Source organism: Melospiza georgiana, chromosome 5, assembly GCF_028018845.1.
Source record: "Melospiza georgiana isolate bMelGeo1 chromosome 5, bMelGeo1.pri, whole genome shotgun sequence".
Taxonomy (NCBI): Eukaryota; Metazoa; Chordata; class Aves; order Passeriformes; family Passerellidae; genus Melospiza; species Melospiza georgiana.
In genome coordinates this window covers 18489995-18507392 of record NC_080434.1, presented here as the reverse complement: position 1 = coordinate 18507392, position 17398 = coordinate 18489995, and the positions used below count along the sequence as shown (strand labels likewise).

Below are 17398 nucleotides of genomic sequence, written 5' to 3'. Positions count from 1 at the left end.
AGAAACAAGGTACATTCTGTGTGAAAATTGATAATAGCATATAGAGTTAAATGTGCAGAAATTGCTTTTTGCATTACCATCTACCCAGCAATTCTGCAACATGGAGTATGTAGTAAAACAGAAAAACAGGAGTGTGGAAGAGGTTGTGTTCCTTTCTATAGGTGAGCGTTCTCATTCAAAATTTTCAATGTAAAGCAGAATTCAATGTCACAGGAGCTTGTTTCTAATGTCATTGACTCCATCCATCACCATAACTTGCTCCCTTGGAGAATGGTACCCAGGAACTGATCATAAGACAATGTAGTGAATGTGAAATCCTTCACTGGGTGATTTATAATAGGGAAAAACAACGTGAAGTCTCTCTCTACCTTCCATAAATCGGGAGGCATGAGTCTGTATTTATTTTGGTAGCTGGCAAAGTTTCCCATTGGATTGGGGTCCTTTCACTCCTTGGATTTTGTCTTCTTTTTCTTTTCTTTTTTGCACTTGTCTGGCCTTTATACCACCCAAACTTTGTGTATAGTCATAATCAGGTGGGCTGTTTATTTAATATAGATGATAAATATATGCTTTTGATGGAATATTCTCTAGCTTTGTTGTTGTTAATTATGGGAATTTCTCTGGCTCTTTCCTCTAGTGTCTGGGGCAGTTGGGATAATCCAGTTCTGTCTTATCTCTTTATCTCTTGCAGGGTGAACCAGGATCCCCAGGAGCTGCAGGAGCTGATGGAGAGCAGGTACATTTTGGTAAATCATATAGTGAAGAACATGTGGGCAACTATAGGTTGTTTTAAGAGATTATTTCCATGGTTCCAAGTTGTAACTTAGTTTTCATAATCTCAGTATTATGATTATAATGAGTAATAAAGATCATTATACTGCTGCTGCATACTTCATGGCCTAATAGTGTCTGCATTTCTGCATTCTACTAGCAAAGATATAACATGCACATGACTCTCCTTGTTGGGATCAAAGCTAGAATTCTGTTGATGTCTAGTTTTTTACTTGACTTGCTGAATAAGTCCATATTTTAGGGTCCTAAGGGCTCAAAAGGAGACACAGGTGATCCTGGAATGCCCGGAGAAAAGGGAGGAATTGGACTGCCTGGCCTACCAGTGAGTAAACTTAATTAATTAATTTTAGCAAAAAGTATATTATTTTTTTCTCTCTTCCATTATCAGGAATTTCTAAAAGTGCTGATAAATTGCAAATGGGACAGAAAGCACTGGGGAGAAAACTCTGAGATTGTTTCACAGCAAATCTAGGAGGAGGTGTAAGATTGTCAGAACTTTTCATTCCACTTACAGTGAAACAAAAATACTGTGTCGGGTAGAAAGAGATTAGTTGGCAGGCTGACCGAAGTTGTACCTCTCTTGTAATATATAGGACAACTTGGACAAGGAGAAAGGAGCTATGATTAGAATGGAAATTTTAGGTGACTTAGATTGAGCAGAGAGAAAAAATGCATGAATATTTATGGGATGCATTCTTCTATTTTGTGTGTATATATATGTATGTATAGATTTATATTCATACACATGAAATTTCACAGCAAAAATAGAAACAATTTCAAAATTGTATCCATAGTACAATATCATTAATGGAATGTCAGTTTAAGGAATTGTCACAGATATCATGCCACATATGACAGCTATCGATATAAAAGCATATGTTTATATTAGTTTAAATTATTTTTAAAGTACTGCCAGAATTTTTTAAAGGATTTCCTTTACATGTGTGCTGTGTTATTCCTTTTTTAAATGATAATTATTTGCCAATAAATATTATCATTTCTAGATTGGTTGCTAGTAAGATTGAAGCTGTTTACAAATGCTGTTTTGTAATGATTTTTAGGGAGCCAATGGCATGAAAGGCGAAAAAGGAGATGTTGGTTTGCCTGGTGCCCAAGGTCCTTCAGTAAGTCTTAGTGTGGCATTGCAATGAACACAGGAGTCCAGCAGTGGCTCTCCAGCTTCTGATTCTGAGAAATACTTGATATTCATGACTGATCTTTCTGAGAATAAGCAGACTTGTGGTAATAGAGCTAAATACAGTTTAAGAAATTTTAAATATGTAATTCGTGTTCTGCTCTGTTCTGTGACTATGAACAAGTCCTGCCCGCTTCAGTCAAAGCCTTCTGGCTCTGTAATGAATCAAAAGACAAATGGGGAAGAAAGGAAAAAAACCCAAACAAACCATAATCTCTCTTTCAACACCTTATACTCTGGGAATCTCAAATAGTCCAGTGAGAACCAGACTAGACTGACTTCAAGTGTGTGACCCAGGGTAGTGAGCTAGTTGTATGAGACCAGACATTCTCCTGATTTTTTTTTTTCAAAGCATTGTAAAGGCATTAAAAACAAACAAACAAATGCAAAAGCCCAAACAAACTGCTACATAGTGCCTTTATGGTGTGGGTGACTTTCATTATCAGAGCACAGTAAGAAGAGAGACCTCAGAGCAGAGGTTATGGTCTCAGAAGCCACAGTTCTGAAAAGTCAATGAGGCTGCCCTGTGCCATTATAGGACACAGGAGGCACCCCACATCTCTGAGTTTCTTACTATGAGGAGAAGATTAGTTTGTTAGAAATTAATTCACTAATTCATTCATCCTGTTCTGCTTGCTTTCACTTGAAGGAAGACTTACAGTTTTCAGGAGATTTCACAGGTGGTGGAGTCTGTGTTACATTTCAAAGTGCTCCTTGTTGCTGCTCTTGCTGCCACCGACAGCTGCTACAGCAGTGCATGAGTCTGGAGACCTGAATTAGCATCCTGCTGCCACTCTGCAGGTTATGGCAGCAACCCATTGGGAGTAGGTCCAGGAAGAGAGGGGATATTAAGCTGGATATATCATCATGAAATTCTTTCCATGGATTTGTTAGGAACATGGAAAAACAGTGCAGAATATGCATGCACTAAATGCTGAGCAACCTGATTACCTATTTTAATGACCTCAGAGAATTTTTGGTACAAGTGGGCTAAAAGAAATAAAAGGAGAGACAAAGGGCAATTTTGAAATTACTCCAAAGCCCAGCTTGAATTTAGTATCTTTTCCAGTTGTCAGTATTGAGGGGGAATAAAGTAACACATCATCACCTTCTAGCTCTGTAGAATAAACAGTACAAGGGAGAACTACAGAGCACATACCATAAAATATTAAAAGTTCAAGTATCCCATCTCAGTATTGTTTGTTTTACAGGGATTTATTATTTTTCCCCCATAGTGTCTTAAAGTGTATCATAGACCCTAGGAATAAGAATCTGGAGGCAGGCACACTGCCATATGGCACAGGCAGATCTGCACTTTGGGTACCCTGTCTTTCAAATCAAAATAATTCCCATTGCTAAAGCCCTGTCTAGATGCGCTGTCAGTGTTCACTGTTGCATAGCTATTTTTGTAAGTGCTTGCCAACAAGGGTCAGCCTGACTTCTGGTATTTCTGTGGGAGTTCTTTGCTCTGCATGATTTAATACCATTGTTTTTTATCTGTAGATGTTAGGACCACCTGGACCACCAGGGCCACATGGTCCTCCAGGCCCCATGGTAAGCTTGGGAGGAACAGAGGGGCTAGAAATGGTCTATGCCCTCTTGCCACTTTATTGCCTGCTTACTAAAAGTGTTACCAGAATATGTGACCATTGAAGAGAGGATCTAATTTGTAAATCTTTGTTACATGTCCTGAAATTCTTTGGAGGTGGAGAAACAAATTGTGCATTTCTGTTATTGTTAACATGCTAGTAGTCTGGTTCATCCTCAGAATCGGGTGTTTACTGTTGCTTTATTGAAAGCTGCATTTATTTTGAGAATAAAGAAATGCAGGGGTAATTTGTATCTCTGCAAAGCAAAAAGTCCAAAAAATTGTGGTGTATTTTCATAATGAAAAATGTTACTTTTATTTTCAGGGACCTCATGGACTGCCTGGCCCGAAGGTAAGTTAATGGCTGTAGTGAATAGACAAGCTCTTTATGCCTGCAAAGTGTCATGTTTTGCTCTTGAATGCATGGAGCTGTGTTTTGTCATACCTCATTTAATAAACATTTCTGATATTCTTAAACCTTAAAGCAGATTTTCATATTAGCAGCTTAAAAGCTTTTTAAATTGTCTGTGATCGTTTCTGAGTAGTATTTCTCCTCAGCATCAGCTGAGTCCATTTTTTGTATGAATATGAAGAATGTGGCACTAAATTATTTGGCTTCCTGTTTATGGGCAAGCTACCATTGCCCTTGGAATTACTTTGGAATACAGAAGCATGTTGCAGGCTTGGGAGATTAAGTCAGATAAACTCATTTTCATTTATGCTGTCTCGTATCTCCTGCTTCTTCCAGTCTCCATGGCCTTTGTTAGGTGACAGGGATTTTGCTGACCAGTTCCTTCACATGCTGTGCTGGTTCACCATCACAAACTGATGTATGCATTTTTGTGTTTTCCAAACTGGATTCATGGTCAGACGGGTCAGCAATACAATTTGAACATTTTCCATAGCATAGGTATTCTTTAGGGACTCTCTTAGCCTGTCGGGACAGCTCAGGAGAGCGGAAGTGAATTTTGGCAGAGTTGGAGTATTTTAATTTGTGCCTTAATTCAGTAGTCACCAGTAAGCTGAAATTCAGCATGACACTTTATTCATTAAGGCCAGTGGTCTTGTCAGGCATGATCATTTAAATCATTATGGGTCTCTAATCACACCTTTCTCAAAAAGTAAGGAAGATGGGGAAAGGGTGTTTTTGTTTAGTTTTGGGGATTTATTTTGAGTTTCTAAAGCTGCAAGACAGAAAATCACAGGTTTGACCCCTTATGAGACTGTATTACCTTGGCTCAAGAAACCTAAGTCATAAATCATTTTTTGAAATCAAGTATGTTCCATTTTAGCACCAGCCCTGCTTTACCTCAGGCTTTTGGCCTGAGACTCAGGCTTTTGTGGGATTTCTCAGGTCTGTTTCCAAAACTTCAGCCTTTCCAGTGCTACTGCTCTGAAAGTCACATTGAGTCAAATAGAATGAGAATGAAGAAATGGCTACTTGGGGTGCAAAGCAGGCAGATGAAGTCTGGAGTTACTTAAAGGAGCAGACTGTGTTCTACTGAGATTTTTTTTTTAAATATGAATATAATATAAAGTAACATAATACATCAAAGGGGAATCTAGCAATGAGGCCATGGGGAGCAGTCTGGATGAAATACCCATGTATTTCTGTTTCCCAAAAGAGGCAGGTGTGGTCAATACTCTCTTTGACTGAGCAGCCCTCATGCTGATGCAGTTTTTCATTATGAGAGAATGATTGAATGATTTATTGGCAACTCTTAGCCCAGTATTGTCATTTTAGTGATGTTTAGTGTAATAGCCTGTGCATAATTTAATAATCACAACAAGTGCCATTTCTTACATTGTTAAAATGTAAGAAAAACACAAACTGTGGACCTCACAAATAGCTTGGCATTGTGCAATCTGTACTGTTTCTTTTAACTTGTTACTGTTTATTATGTATGCTTAAAGGTTTAAAATATCCTTATGTAAGATTTTGCTGCAAATTCCAGTTTACTGTAAGGAAAAGTATTGCCTCCTTCCAAATGTACTTTTCAGGAGATACCACTGTAGAAACTTACAGTTTAGAGGCTTACTTTTATGAACATTTTCTTTCAGTTTGAATTATCTGCATAGGGTGGTTTATGGGATTTGAAGAATTTCCAAAACCCCCTGAAACTCATGCTTAATTCAAACCATCTAACTATAGTGATAATTATTAGGAAAATATTTTAAAAGTCTGTTACCCATAAGTTTCCTTTTTACACAGAATTTAAATCTCAAGCAGACACCTCCCAAGTACTTTTGCCCACTATTAAATCAGTATGTAAATTGCCAGTAAGCTGAGAAAGTTGAATTTGTTTCAAACTGGAATTTGCAGCTACTTCTGAGACTGGCTTCTTCTATCCCAGCTTAAGCATTCATTATAGCACCAAAAATTTGGCATTTATACTTTTGCGTTTAGGGTGAACCAGGGTTAAATGGTCTTAAAGGATTGAAGGGTGAACCAGGTCAAAAGGGTGACAGAGGGCCCCTTGGTCTTCCAGTAAGTAAAAAAACCCAACTATTCAATTTCAGTGCAAATCACAAACAACTCTTTCTACTCCTCATGAACAACTCTGATTTACTCAATAGCATACACAGAATATACCATATTGGAGCAGAGCATCAGTCTTGTTTTGTTTTGTCCCAAATCTGTGCTATCATCCCAAGTAATGTCCTGTAAAACCCAGTGCTGTCAGGTTTTTTTTTGTTGTTGCTGTTGTGTGTCAGTTGAGAGTGTTCAGTGTCACAAGGATGTCATCACCCCCGTTGCATTAGTCATGCTGTTGTTATTCAAGTGTTGTATGGTGTTTCCATTAAAAAAGGAGTCTTCCCTTTCCCCCGTCTCCCCAGTTATTCTTCCTCTTATTGCCCTTCTGCAGTTTAAACTGAGAGTCTGATTGAGGAAAGCTGAAAACTCATTTAGGGAATTGAGTTGCATTTTTTTAGGTTTTTTTTTTTTTCCCCCTGGATTCTTATTTTTGTCTTGTTCTTTAGAAAATTGCCATTCTGAGTGTTTGGCATGAATTTTGTCTTACAAGTGAAGAACCTTAAAAATGGAAACATCAGAGTTCTTAAAATTTAGGTTGATAAAACAGAAAATACTTTATGTGTTTGAAAGCCTTCTGAGAAGGCGGCTTTATTTTTTTCTCAGAAAAAGTTAATTTTTCCTCTTTGCTCTTGTTATTGTATGAGGATTGCTCCCAGTGATGACATTGTTAACAGTAAAATGGAGAAAAAAGACTTAGCTGACCTAAAGGAGCACAAACCTCTCGATTAATATTTTCAAGAATTATGTGCAGTGCCTGTGGACAAGGTCAGCGTCACTGAAAATTTTAATTTATTTTGAGAAAAATAAAACTCATTTTCACATTGGCAGTTACATCTCTGTAGAGAGTGAGCTTTGGAGGCCTGAGCATATGTTCTGGAAATTACCATAAGGTAGAAGAGACTCCAGATCAAAAAATGCTATGTTTTTCAAATTCACACAGATCTTGTCTTGCTCCTGCTTGCTACTTCTAAATGTCATTTTCAGGAGCAAAGTCCAAGCGCTTGACGTTCCACAAACCGGCTGGTTTTACTGAGTCGGCTGGAGGTGTTGCGTTTGCTCGGGGGTCAGTTTGGCTGGCGGTGCTGGGCGGGCGGTGTTCCCAGACGGGTCCCGGTGTCCCGCGTGGCGCTGTGCCCCGTGCCCGTGTTATTCCCTGTTATTCGCACGGAGCCCACGAGGGGTCCCCCCGGCCCCAGGGATGCTCCGACTCATCGCCCGTCGCTGCCCGTGCCTGGGAGCATAGCGGGAAAACAGGAAATGTCATTGTCTCCCGGGCTCTTGGAAATCAATGAGCCCATTGTGGTCGGGACCCACATTTTGTTGGCTGCATAATGCAGTATTCTTGCACTTAAATATTTCCTATCGCAGTTAACACACATTTTTCTTCCTTTGTGTGTACTATTCAGTATTGTCGCTATTTACAAATCAGAAAGCATGTGGGTAAATGACAAAGTAAATATTTGTGTGTTCAGGCTCAAAAACACCCTAACATCTGGTGTTTGTAGCGCTCCTACAGCCTGACAATATTCTGGTGTAATGTCCTTCATGTGAGGGCAGGGGTGGGTCGGTGATGTTACACTGAAGTAAGAACAGAATCAGGCTCTTGGTGTTTCATGTGAATTTTTAACTAACATGCTGTAGTAATGTGGTACCCACTCCAGAACCCTGTCACAGCGTGTACTGTACGTTTGAATTGTGTTTATTCATCAGCACCACTTACTAATCTCACCTTCTTGTCATTCGTGTCGTGCCCATCATCCATGCTTCCACCTCACCACACAGGGAGCATCTGGCTTAGACGGGAAGCCAGGAGCCCGGGTGAGTCCCTTGTCTTTGTGTCCCCTTTGTGCTTCCCAGGGCTCTGCCAGCCAAGCTCCTCACTGCACTCAGGAAAGAAGGCCAAATGCTGCAGACATTTTCCATGCTGCATTGGAGGGGGCTTCAAGCAGGTTCTTAGGGCAATGTGTGGGAAAGAGAATGTAATTCTCTGTAGAAGGAGCTCTGAACCTTTAAAAGGCAGCTTAGTTTTGATTTTTGGTTGGACAACTGCCCTGGTTGGGTTGCTAGTTTTCCTGAGTAAGGTCAGGGATTTAGCTTACAAGAGAACAGTGCTAATATGGAATCAGTGAAGGAGATGCAGATGTGCTGAGGTTCATCTACACACATTGCTATGTTACACATCAGAGATGTTAAATCTTTCGTTTTCTTGAATCTATGCAATGAAAGAGTTATATCTTGGAAGCAAGATTCTCATTGATCCTTGCAATAGCTAAGTCCATCTTACGGGTGGACATTTCAATTTAAAGAACAATCAATTTTAAAAATAAAACAATAATTTAAAATATTTTTTTGACCCTTAATCTTCTTCTAATCAATTTAAGATCTTTGCAAATCTGATTGCTTCCATGGATGTAGTGAACACCAATAGAACTCTCTGCCTTGGAACAGGAGAGGTTATAGTTGGAGTTTTGAAAGCCAAGTAGATTGCATCACAATTAAATCCAAATTTTCAACCAGTGAAGACTGATTCCACGTTAGTTCTTGTGTACAAGACAGCTATTGAAACTAAAGAGTTTAAGAACAAGCCCTCTCTCTTACCCTCTTTGTTCCTTTTTGCAGGGCATAGATGGCCCAGTTGGTCCTCATGGCCCTGCAGGTCCCAAAGGAGAGAGAGTAAGTATGTGTTCCATGTGCTCCTCCCTGCAAAGTGGCTGCCACAGTGGAAAAATGTCAAATGGGGACACCTACTGTGTCTAGATGTTACAGAACAGGACAGTGTCTCACCTGTAGAGGAGCAGCCCAGAGCTGGATATGTGCTCTACTCACACACACATTTATCTGTTTGAGATTGACATTGTAACTCATTAACTTCAGGGGAGTTTGTATTTTGAAATGACTAACCAGTGAGAAATTGACTGGACTTTCTAGTTCACAGTGCCACAAACAGAACATGATTTTCATTGGTTTCATTATGTTGTGCAAATTGAGAACAATCTGGTACAAAAGAAGATAGTGTGATCTGATTATATAAGAATGCAATGGCAAAAAAAAAAAAAAGGAGTATTTCTCTCCTCTAGTCACTTAAATGTTTTTATCTGGGAAAAATATCTCCAGCCGCTGTAAAATTTAAGCTTTTCTCTTTTTTTGTTTTTTAAGCTTAGGAGATAGGAGCTCTGCTATTTAATTTTTAAATATTCACAGTAAATTTTGTCATGTGGAAATAGGATAGGAACTCTAATCTTTAACAATAATCCTGTCACCTTTAACAATACAACCATCAGTTTTTACAACAAACCAGAAGATGATATCCTAAAACCTCCAGGAGGAGTTACCAGTCCAGAACTTTGTCTCTTTGACTTCCTCAAACAAAACAACAAAACAAACAGCTTTAACAAAACAACTATGCTATAACAACTTCAGACTAGCTGTAAAAAGGACACAGCCACATGGCAGAGGTCCAGTTAGCTTCATCTGAGAAAGGTAAGATTCATTTTTACAGAGCTGTGTACTGAGGCATGAATACAAGACATGCAGCACAGTCCAAATTAAACTGTACAGTGGGCTGCAGTTACCTCTTAAGGCTACTTAAGTGCCTGAAGGACTTGAGTATTTTTTGTTTTTCTAGGGGATTACTGATTCAATTTTTTTTTTCCTTCAATCAGGACAATATTTATCTTCTGTCAACTCTGTGGAAAATAGTTGAACATCATATAATCTTAAGTAAAAAAATTTAGATGAGATACACATGTAGAAGTATATAAAATACAATACATTTTATTCTTGCATTATGACCTTTTATATTGAAGGACATGCATGTGTACTACCAGTTGAAATGTCTTTGACAATGAAATATAATATAAACTATTCTTTCTGTCTGTGGAAGACAGCTACTAATGTTTTTTTCCTGTGAGGGTATTCAAGGTCATGAGAAGTCATATGGCTGGATCTGGAATAAGCCCCACTGTAGCTGTTGAAAAGCAATAGCTGAAAAGGGGATAGGAATTGCTGTGATGTAAATCAGTAATTGCATGAGCACAGAGGGAGAACTTCACAAAAATAGAGAGACCAAGGTGTGCAGAAAATTCCTACACACCCACCATTTTCTGTGGAGCTAAATGAATGGGAGGAAGTTCACAAGACAGATGGAAGGGTTTTTCCCAAGCAGGCAACCAGCAAGATTGTTGCTGTAATTGTTCATTTAATTATTCAATACCATTTGGGAGGAGTTGTTTGTAGCACAGTTATGTAACAGGTGCACAGTGTTGATATGTGTCTCATTATTTAAATAACAAATCATGTATTTTTAATGCTGTTTTACAACTTGCATTTGCAACTGTTGAACTTGTTTATGTGAAAGCAGGAGGGAAACGTTTTTGTCTGCAGATTTCAGACTTTACTTTTTAATTAATAACAGTGCATAGGGCCAGTGTTCACTGTCACTGGATAGGGCCCTATTTTTTCTGTATTGATAAGAAAAATCTTGGGCCAGTATAAATCTAGGAGGGCATTAGGGCTGTTTAACAGAATAATCATGAATTCATTGTTGCACAGGCTGCATTCAAGGTGAAGCTCAATTACTGCTCTGAGGTAGAGCAAACTGTTGTGCAAATTAGGGTGGGTTGCTGATTTTCAATTAACTATTAAAATAGAAAATGTCAGATCATCTTTATACAAAGTCTGTTTAGACAGTGACAAGGTAGAATAAGAAAAACATGACACTATAATGTGGTTTTATGTGTTTTTTAGTAGAAACTGAAAGAGTAATTAATAATGTGAATTAATACAATTTATGAAGACAGTGTCTGTTAATTCTTACTAATTTTCAGCTATTGGAATTGCATTTTGCCAAACGCGTAGAGAGATTTTACTGAGACTATCTTTCCTAAATGGAGGAGTGGGTCATAATAAGCCTCTGAATCTGACTATGTACCTATTATTTTTACTTGCATACTGTCTTGAGTGAAAGTAGAGAACACTGGAAAACAGACATCTTCAGCTTCTAGTGATGAAAGGGGATGTGTAAGCCTGAAGGGTGATGACAGGCATAATGTATATCCAGCTTCTTGACCTGCTAAAGGAATCTGAGAGCTGGAAATAAACATTTTCTTTTTTTTTCTTTTCATTGGTGACAAAGGCATGGTTTTGAGCTTGATTTTAGCTTTCAGATGTGTAGCCTGGGCAGCACTGTCATCATTACACACAGTTAGTACTAGCAGCTAAAGTGCATTCTCTTTAATTTGGTTAAAATATTTCTCACCATAACAATGTTATGAAATCTCCCTGTCTATCCTAATAGAGACACAGATTATTCAACTTTATTCATTCAAATTGGAACTCATATTTGTCCATGATTCAGGAGACTGAAGTGAAATAGGAGGCAAAAACATACATTATGTTTTCTGTTCTTTGGACACTGATGGATTGTCTCACAAATAAATTTAAAACAAAATATTGAAGTTTGCTAATATCTGCTACCCTGAAGGAAATTGTGATGGTTGAGGCCAGTATGCTCATGACAGTCCATTAATTTCATATAATCCATGATCATTCGGGACCTCATCTGATATTCCAAACATGTTTCAGCATGTGCTTTGTATTGGACACAAAAAATTCTGAGATACAGTTCTCCAAATATATTCTTACATAACAGATGTGATTATTTCCTAGACCGATATATTCAGTATTTTTATGTCTGCCATATGTTTAGCAATGTTATAAGCCTATCTTGAGAAGACTTTGTACAGTCATCTTGCTGTTGAAGATTAAAAAAAAAAAAAAAAAGATGCTTAACTGGTCTTGACATATTTCATGTCCTGATCAAAGATTTCTGTAGCTCTTACCTACATAGGTCAGCACATTAGTTTCTTCTTAGCAGAAAGCTTTAAAGCTGCAAGACATTTATTGTTTTGAAAATCAGCGGTTAGTTCCCAATAGCTCCTATTGTCCTGCCAGGGCATCCACCCAAAAGCTGCTCAGAAATTAGCAGGGGAGCAGCAGAATCCAGAAATGCCTGACACTGCACATCTCATTAGCTCTAGACTAAAGCAAGTGCCCACCTAAGTAAAAATATGAAGTGTTTAAAACAGATCAAATGTCAGTTACTCTGACAAACTTCTTATTGCTGGGATTATTGAACCACAGGTTAAGGTCCTGTTGGTGCTGGTGCCTGCCTTTTTGTGTAATTCAGTCAATGAAATTTAGACATAGCAGCCCATTTTCAGAGCTGTGCCAAGTGCTTGGCTATGCCAGTAATCACCACTATTAATTAGTGTTGATTACTGTGGAGACATCTACATCTCTGTCTTGTGCTTTTAATGATAGAGTCATTAATGAAATAATGGTAAGTAGTAAATAAGCCAGAGGATGCTGTACAGTGAATCACTTATGAATGAGCATAAGTGCAGCAAATGCCAGGATGAAACACAGCCCCTGTGCACACCATGAGCCTTGCAGGCAGCCCTGTGTTAGAGTGTGCTCACCAAAGGAGGTGACAAAGGGATCCAAGTCACCCTGCATGACAAATCCAGAGTAGGAGATTTGAAAACTAGAGGTGGTCAGGATTTTCTTCTTTCATTTCAACGTCAACATTTCAAGCCGTTTAGTTCTCTCCAGAGAGAAATGATTTTCCGGTGGATTTCATTCAGAGGAAAGAACAGCCTGAAACAAGACTGCTTTCCACACCTTCTTCCCAGCCCTGACTCCCTACCAAGCTCACAGGGACCTGTGCTTGCGGTTATACAGGCTAGTCCTGGCTGGTTTGGGGAGCGAAACTTCATATCAATCTTGATAAAGAAAAATTAGAGAGCAAAGGTGACTATTACTGTCAGCCTGAAATTCGTCACCTTGAAATTCCATTCCGTTTGGAAAAGTTTACCCTGTATTAAGCTTGCAAAATGACTTTGGCAGCACTCCTCTGGAAACTGGTAATTTTTCCATGGATTTTAGTGCAGAATGTGATCAGACTTCTGGAGAAATCTCTGTACTTGTTCTGTCTTGCATATTATTACGGTTGTTTTGATTTTAATAAACCAGGGTATTTACATCACTTATCTAGAATCCAGTAGAGGATTTAGCAACAGCACAGTGCATAGGATAATCTTCACAATGTCACTGTTAATAGCATTGCCTACTTAAATCAAGCTTTGACTGACATGTTATTTTTGCCTGTCACTGTGTTGCATCTCAGCTGCTGTGTGTATATACAGCTTGATGCTGTATATCTTCAGTTTTCATTACAACTTTGGATTTTTACTAAGAGCAACATTAAGCTGTCAGAAGCTTAAACTTGACACTGGTGTGTGTTCAATTGAAACATATTTTCAGTTACTAACGTATTTAGAAATGAATGTGATATCATATGCCTAAAAAGTCATTCTTCCTAGAAAGAGTGATGATTCACACCTTCTCTTTCTCCCTTAAACATTTAATGAAAATAAATGAGCTTGGATATTTTTCACTCAAAATACTTAGGAATGCATAAACTTTAACCTAAAGCACTTGGTAGAGATAATTTCTAAGATAGCCAATGTTTTTGTTTGCTTGTTCTGTAATCTTTTCTTAGGGTGAGAAGGGAACTGTAGGTGACCCTGGACCCAGAGGACCATATGGCTTGCCTGTAAGTTGCACAGATTTTGTACACACTGCACTTTTCATCCCTCCCTGATTAAACTTTGTGTGCTTTATGGCTGATTTTCACCTAGCAGTAGAATTAGTTGGAAAAGGCAGAGATTGATAATGAACCCTGACAGTGCAAGGTCAGTGTTCTGTATCACACTCTTGGGTTTCTACCCATGCACGTAAAAAACCAGACCTGGCATGAACCAGCAAGAGAGAGGAGATGCAGAATGCAGGTGCTCCTGGTTCAGCAGCCTTTGGCCATCAGCTGCCTGGGGACAATGTGAGTGCCAGGAGTTCAGGAGGAACTATGGAAAGCTGAGAATTTCTTCGTGTCAGTTTGCTGCTTGGATTTCCATTCTGCAAGGTTTCTTTGCCATTATGTTTTTGTTTTGTTTGTTGCTTCAGAGACCCATTTTGTTTTCATTTCTGTGCCATCTACTCAGAAGTTACGTGACAATTTCATTGTTGCTCACTCATAGGTGAAATTATTTGTTTTAAATCAATAATTTTAATTATGTTATCCATTTCTAAAATATGAGGGAAAACTTCCTTTGGCCTGACAACAATATCCCAAATAAAATCAGATTACTTTCCCTGTTTACACTGCTAATGACTGGGTCAGGTGTGTACATATACACAAATCTGTTCTGTACTTTGATGCAAGGAAAGTCATGTAAAAGTGCTTGGCCAGGCACAACCAGCCTTTCCAGGAGACTTTTAGTGTTTCCATACCCTCTCCAGTCTAATCCGTTTGATTAATTAATTTAAGCTGGAATACAGACCTGTGGTTTAATTGGATCCATTTAATTGGATCAGGAGTCATGGCTGGAGACAGTTTTCAGGCTCCATGGAGTGTTAAATTAGCTTGCCACACATTTTTATGTGAGGGTCACCTTTGTGAGTTATTTTTTTTTTTAATCCTATTTCTGTTTCCCATTCCTGCGAACTAAAAATAAAATTTTATAGGTTTTTAGCTGATTTTGTATTCTTAGCTTGCTCCTGGAATCTGCCTGCAGATTTTAAAGTCAAGCAAAATTTTGCAGCCAGGTTATCAGTTCCTGGAAATGCTAAGCAGTGTCCTTGTCTGAGGAAAGCTAATGCAGTTCCTGTGGTTCTTTGGCAGGGCAAAGACGGCGAGCCTGGCCTTGATGTAAGTAATGTGTGTGACCAGGGCACCCTCAGGGGTTGGTAAGAGTCTGCCAAGGATCCCTGGTGGAGCACAGCGCCTTTGCTGCCCTTTAGCGTGCATGCAGGACCTGCAGAGGGTGTGCTGAGTGCTGTGTTTGCTCTTTCTCTGTGCTAAAGAGGACAAAGATTGTGCAATGTACAGCCCTTATCGACAGACACCCCAGATAGTGGTGCTCAGCAATACCAGAACTTCGTCCTTCCGATGTCAGTAGGCTGTAAAAATGCTTGCTAAGAAAATATTCAGATGACTCATTTGTAGAAGAGCAAGGGGTCACTTAGCACTTGATTAACTAAATTTATTCTAATTAAAGAGAATAATTTCATAGCCTGTAAGGGATATGTTTCAAAACATAGGCTCTTTCCTTTGCATGCTAAAAAGACTTAGTGAAAGTCCTCTTCTGTAGTCCTACCCTGAAATCCCTAACCTGGAGGAGTCTTTTTAAGAATGCACATAAGCTATGTAGCATGGATGATTGCTAGTTTGAGTGGTATGATTTCTTTCTGTAGCTGCCAAAATGTCTCTACTAACCTCTGTGGCTTACTTGTCTCACATTCTCTTGTGTCTGTGCATGTGTCCATGCATAATATATGTACAGAGCATGTAGTGAAATCATCTTTTTAGGTTTTCCGGGAGTATTTGAGAACATAATCTGCATGTTAATAAAAGTCAACCTATCTTTGTCCGTTTGTTTTTATAGGGTTTCCCTGGTCCTCGAGGAGAAAAGGGTGATACAGGAGAAAAGGGAGAAAAGGTGACCATAGTGTTCATAACTGTTGCTTGATTCCTCAGCTAATCACTTCTGCTGTCTTTACACTATAAATTGTCCCATTAAAACTTACCTTTGTTTTTACTGTGTGCCAAAAGGCAAGTCACAGATACATGCTAGAGCAAAATCATGAAAAACCACAAAAGGTATGTGAATGGCTAAAAATACCTACATGTCCCAAAGCACAGCCCTTTTTTTTTTTAGGCTTGTTTTCTCCAATCCATCCTGCACTTGTTGAAAGTCCTGAAATATTTAATGCAGACATTAGTTGTTGTGGTAGTTATTTTATACTGAAGAGCTCAGCTCTGTTTCCTGGCAGTATTTGCACACTTGTGGTTGATCCTGGTGTAGCATGCCTGTACATGCTACCTGTTCCACACCAAGCGTCTAAGACAGGAATTGTCTGAATTTTTATTTTTGGCAAAGTTTTATTTGTAGTTAAGGACTTTTTGATACTTTTGGATTTAAATTGAATCATATATTCTACCATTCTGGTAAACCAACTAGACAGTGAAGTTAACAGAAACAGCTGACTTCATTTTCAGTGTCCAGACACAGTGACTTGGAAACCTGTTTAGTAAAAAGCAATGCAGGACTTAATGTAAGTGTAGAGAAACTTCATGAGCAAATCTCTTCCATTTCTATCCAGCACAAAGCCCAGCTGCTAAAATTGCTGAATTAGAACTCACACCAAGCCACTTCATGTAAAAGTCCATACATGCAGCAGATGATTTTTCTAGCTCAGACCAATGTTCTTGTCAAGCTGACATATGGAGGGTTAGGCTGGATTAACTTCTCATTATGGTCTCCTAAACAAAAGAAGCAGGGCTAAAAAGTCACCTTGAGTGTTAGAGTTCATCTCCATTTCTTAATCTGGTCAGGCAAAACACTTCCCAAGAATGCATTGAAAAGGGTATGATGAAATTCATCCTTCCCTTTTTTCCCTTGCTATATTGCTCTTTCTTTTGAGCTCAGAGATCACTGGTAAGGTACTGATTTTGCAGGACAACAGTTGTTTAAGCAGGTGCTCCATGAATGTTATAAAGGCAGTGTTTGACCTGACAGAGTAATCACAATGAATGAAGCCCTTGCTTGCTGCCAGAGTACAGGTCTATCTGCCACCAGTGAACAGCTTTTCTCCTTGAGAGCAGCTGTCAGTCTAAAGGTGCAACTGATAACAGCCAGCTCAGAGAGGTGATGGTTAAAATGCTCTTTGTGCTGAGTGGGAGTTACAGCTGGTGCCAAATGCTGTGAGCTTAACAGTGTGTTCTCACCCTGGGATACATTCAAAGAGTTGTATCCAGAAGATAAAAATAAGTAATTATGCCTCTCTAATGAGTTCCAGTGAGGTTGCTTGAATGCTGCAGATGGTCTTTTGAGCCTCACAATTCATGAAAAAATTGGAGAGTAAGCAGGTTACCAAGCTGGCAGGGGTCTGGGGCAAACACAACCAGTGGTAGAGAGTGGAGGAGGGGGACTGGCTTAGTTGACGATGGGATGGCCAAACTACTCAGAAGGGGAGATGAAAAAGGGTAGAGCAAAACTCTTCTGGGCAATTGCAAATGGGGAAACACAGGACCACAAGGTGCTCCTGAGAGGTTCAGAGCAATTGTTCACAAGGAAGACAGCACAGCACTGGGACAGGGAGTCCAGAGAGGGGGCTGGACTCCTGCCCAAGGAGCACTGCAGAACCTGGTCTGGTCTGAGCTGACCTA

General features: G+C 39.2%; 1 protein-coding gene across 1 annotated transcript in view; it reads left to right on the top strand.

Moving 5' to 3' along the window:
- The window catches only part of COL25A1 (collagen type XXV alpha 1 chain), a 281924-nt gene extending 266188 nt beyond the window's left edge, over positions 1-15736 (top strand). Inside the window, 11 exon segments of the mRNA XM_058024669.1 lie at positions 692-736; positions 1034-1114; positions 1854-1916; positions 3491-3541; positions 3901-3927; positions 5983-6063; positions 7894-7929; positions 8731-8784; positions 13673-13726; positions 15615-15672; positions 15675-15736. Of these exon segments, the coding sequence (XP_057880652.1) occupies positions 692-736; positions 1034-1114; positions 1854-1916; positions 3491-3541; positions 3901-3927; positions 5983-6063; positions 7894-7929; positions 8731-8784; positions 13673-13726; positions 15615-15672; positions 15675-15736 (612 nt within the window).
- Positions 15737-17398: the final 1662 nt, after the last annotated feature.